The sequence below is a fragment of the Nanorana parkeri genome, unplaced genomic scaffold, assembly GCF_000935625.1.
Source record: "Nanorana parkeri isolate BGI_ZX_2015 unplaced genomic scaffold, ASM93562v1 scaffold299, whole genome shotgun sequence".
Classification (NCBI taxonomy): domain Eukaryota; kingdom Metazoa; phylum Chordata; class Amphibia; order Anura; family Dicroglossidae; genus Nanorana; species Nanorana parkeri.
In genome coordinates, this window is record NW_017306567.1 from 1,236,204 (window position 1) to 1,240,316 (window position 4,113).

A 4,113-nucleotide genomic window follows, 5' to 3' on the forward strand; every position below is an offset into this window, starting at 1 on the left:
AATATAAAACCCATGTCAACCTTCAACAGGTGATGCAAAGATTCAGCATGACTACCCTTTGGAAGCTTACCAACTCTCTGGTGGCAACCATTTCACCAAAACCATTTTCTTTACATTCCCCTTCTATTTCCTCCTACCAAATCTGCAGTGCTTGCCTAAACCACGGCACGGCAAACAATCCAGAGTTTATTGCAGGGCGAGCCATTAAAACTACCAGCCATTGATCCATCTATAGCTAAATCAAGGCTGTTTTATTTATTTTTTCCCCTGTTGCTGGGGTGCCACACGGCCAAGAAACTGCAGATGAAGAGGAAATTAATTTATGTTCTCAATGACATTGATTTACTGAACGTCACCGTGCAAGAGAAAAAAAAGATTAAAAAAAAAATATTGTAAATGCTATTTTATTATTTTTTTTTCCTTTTTAAACATCGTAGATTACAAAAAGAAAATTCAACATGGTACCTTTTTTTATACACTCTTAGATTCCTGAATATAGACAAATCTTTGTACCATTGGAATATTTTTTGTTTTTATCCATTTCCTGTCCTGATTTTTTTTTTTTTTTTTTTTAAGACACAATAAAGCTAAAAGGTCAAGTTTTTCATATTTTTTTTTTCTTTTCAATAGATTCCCCTTTGAATATCAAGTCAAGAGGTGCAAAAATATTCTCTTCAGCTGGTCTATATGCCATCGTTATTTGGTTGTACAGTGTTTTAAATCCCTTTTTTTATTTTGTAAAAGGCGTTAATCACACCTCACATTCCCTGGCAGGTTGCTGGTGACAAGAACAGGAACCATATTCATTAATAATTACCAGGGCTCCTTCGATGTGATTGGGTTTGTAATCAACATAGTATTCCTGGGCAGACATAGTAGCCATCTGATGCATAGTCTGTTTTTGTTTTTGCTTCCTACGCTGTGTCACAAAGCACTGCCTCAACTGCCGGAGGCTGGCTGGGAAACACTTCCAGCTAACATACAACATCAAAACCACAATAAGAAAGGAAAAAATCAGTGCCATAGTCCCAGTGACCACCTTGTGAATCTGAATGGTGTTGTCTGTGAGCTCGCTGGGTAGGGTAACCATCAAGATGTCCGTAGTTTTTTCCCCTTCGGTATCCTGTACATCGTAGGTGGCAGTAGTCATGGTGGGGTTGTTATGGGCGTTTTTGTCACTGTGGTTAAAGGATGTGATGATGGCGTTGGGGCTAGTTGGATCAGTAGGGTCCTCACATAAATGAAAGGCATAGACAGCATCCAAAACATCCTCTCCTTGGGCATACTCAGGGGTGGTGCAAAGCATGTTGCCATCATAGCGACCTTTGAAGTTGCTCAACCAAGAGGCCAAGGCGCAGACGTTACGCCCACAGTCCCAGTTGTTCCCGGACAGGGTGATACTGGTGAGAGATTTCCAAGAATTCAGGATTCTGGAATCGATGTAGGTGAGGCGGTTGGAATCGAGCTGTAGGGATTCCAGGTGAGGTACACTTTCGAAAACGTGAGGTTCGATGTATTCAATTTCGTTCCCAGAGAGATCCATTTTGGTGAGCTTCCACACCCAGTCCAAAGAGTTAACCACTATGGTCACTTTGTTCTTTCTCATAAAGAGAGAATGTAGCGAGAGGAGCCTTGGAAAGTGAGCTAAATTTACTTTCACCAAGTCATTGTGCTCCAGGTGAAGTTCTGCAAGTTTGAACAAGCCAGCAAAAGAGTTACGGGCCAGGCTCTTCAACTCATTGTATCCCAAGTCGAGAAACTCGAGGCTGCGACAGTCCTGAAAGATTCTCACTGGCACAAACTTGATGGCGTTGTGGCGCATCTGTAAACTCGTCAGCTTGCGTAGCCCGTGGAACAGATCCGGCGCCAGGGACTGTATGTTATTGTTTGACAAATCCACACTGCGCAAGTTTGGCATGGGTCGGAAAGTATGGTTCGCTAGATGCATGATTCTGTTGGAACTAAGTGTGAGTTCTTTGACCCTACGCAGCTTTTGAAAGGCATCCCCCTCTATTGTGTCTATGTGATTGTGATCCATATAGAGCCACGTGAGTTGAATTAACCCAGTGAACTGTCCATCTTGCAGCTCCGTCAAGCTGTTGTACCGCAGCGACAAGCCCATCACGCCCGATAGGTTGCGAGGCAGCTCCGTGACATTTTGTGACTCGCAGTACAGGAACCTGCCCTCGCAACGGCACACTCTGGGACAGCCACTGCTCACCAGTGGAAGCATTTTAACAAATATGCCCATCACACACAGTATTAACCCAGGGGGCTTTCTCAGCATCCAGTTTAAACAGAGACCAATGAGAAGGAAATCCATTAGCAAACAGGGTTCCAGTTTTTCCCGAGAATGTCCATTGAAAATGTCTACGGCTTCTACATCATATTTCAGTAAAAGACATGTCATAGGTCAACAGAGGGACTCTTTTTTTTTCAGCATGCAGGAATCTTGGCAGCATTAAAGGTGATGCAAATTGGAAGGTGATTGGGTTTTGTTCATGATAAATGCTGCAGAAGAGAGGGTGGTGGTCGGTGGAGGGGGGGTATCTTTCTTCATGAAAGAATTTAATTAAAAAAGTGTCTTACCCACCCTTTTCCAGAGAGTGACAAGCTCCATTCAGCTGCTTCCTTTGTGTTTTGGGCTAATTATATGCCGGGCTCAAAAAGACCCCTCTGTGTACAGACATACAGTAGCTTTTAGCTTTTTTCAAGGCTGGCAGGCTTACAATAATCCCCCTTTGCTCCTTCTCAATGAGCCGAAAAGGAAAGAGGGGGTGGCGGTGGGGGTCCGGTTACCTTTGTAGCTGACTTGTAGGACCTTCAAGTTGCACAACAAGGAGCTTGATCCCCTCTCTCTCTTTTTTTTTTTCTTTTCGCCGCCCGTCCTTTTGCCTCTGCGGTGATTACAGTATCATTCTGGAAAGAACTCCGAACTCTTCTCTCTTTGCTAAGATCTCCACGGCATCAGGCAAGGCTGCTCAGTGTCCATCTCTAAAATAACCGTTCACCAGCAAAGCAACCACTATTAAAAAAAAAGAATCCGTGTTCCACAATGACAGATCACCATCCAGTCAATGAGCAGAAGACTGTAGATGCATTTCGCCAGTCCTTTCTTTTTCCCCCCCTTCTGCGTCTAGTTTATTAGGCGACGTTTAAAGCAAAGAAAAAAAAGAGAGTAAAATAATAAAAGACGGACAGCTCAGGATTCCTTCTCTTCTTCAGCTGAGCCAGTATGTTGCTAAAGCATGCAGAGGCGCCTCTTGCACACTGAGTGTCGTAAGCTGGTCATGATTGTATGCTCGAACAGAGAATCTCAGACATGGGCAGATTGAAAGGGGGTGGGCATTAAACCAACATTTTAGTGAACCAGTAAAGTAATATATGTGCCTTGCTGATGAAATGGAAAAGACTTTAAGCTTCTCTTTCAATGCCTTACACCCAAAAAAAAATCATCAACATTAAGAAGAAGGAAAAGGAAGAAGAAGGAACAAAGCAAGATTATCTTATTTTAATGCATGCTCTTGGCTTTATGACTGCACCTTCTGCAATGTTTTCTCTTTTACGCTTTTTTTATGTCTTTCCTTCTTTTTTAGAATAATGCTTAGGAGAGGGTAATGTATATGTCTTTAATTCTGTGCGATGGTTTGATAGACAGATGGGTAGAGAGAGGGAGAGAGAGAGAGAGAGAGAGAGAGAGATGAGCTAAGACTGATACATTTGATGAATAGATAGATAGATAGATAGATAGATAGATAGATAGAGAGATAGATAGATAGATAGATAGATAGAGAGATAGATAGATAGATAGATAGATAGAAAGAAAGATGCTGGGTATGTAGAATGGGTGTATGTATACACCATTAACATATATTGATGTAGGCAAGATGATAGTACTTATTTCAAGATGCTTATACATGTAAGCGTGTGTGTGTGTGTGTAGTTTATTTATATATTTTTTTCTCTCTGTCGCTGTGTGTGTATGTGTATATATATATACATATTTATAATTTATATATTTTTTTGTTTAATCATTTTAAATTAAATTGTATTATTATATTATTTTTTTTCTTCTAAATTATTTATATTTCATGTATTTATATTGTTTGGGTA

General features: G+C 41.1%; 2 protein-coding genes across 2 annotated transcripts in view; one reads left to right on the forward strand and one right to left on the reverse strand.

Annotated features, from left to right (window-relative positions):
- The window catches only part of LOC108788010 (catenin alpha-2-like), a gene marked incomplete at its 3' end in the record, with an annotated part of 1,352,655 nt that overhangs the window by 1,109,594 nt on the left and 238,948 nt on the right, over window positions 1-4,113 (forward strand). The window lies entirely within an intron of this gene.
- LRRTM1 (leucine rich repeat transmembrane neuronal 1) lies at window positions 734-2,943 on the reverse strand. Its single transcript, XM_018557722.1, has one exon. The coding sequence runs from the start codon at window positions 2,408-2,410 to the stop codon at window positions 752-754; it is 1,659 nt and encodes a 552-aa protein (XP_018413224.1). The 5' UTR covers window positions 2,411-2,943; the 3' UTR covers window positions 734-751.

Coding starts and splice junctions, on each gene's coding strand:
- LRRTM1 (XM_018557722.1), bottom strand. CDS start 2,410: ATGACATGTCTTTTACTGAAATATGATGTAGAAGCCGTAGACATTTTC.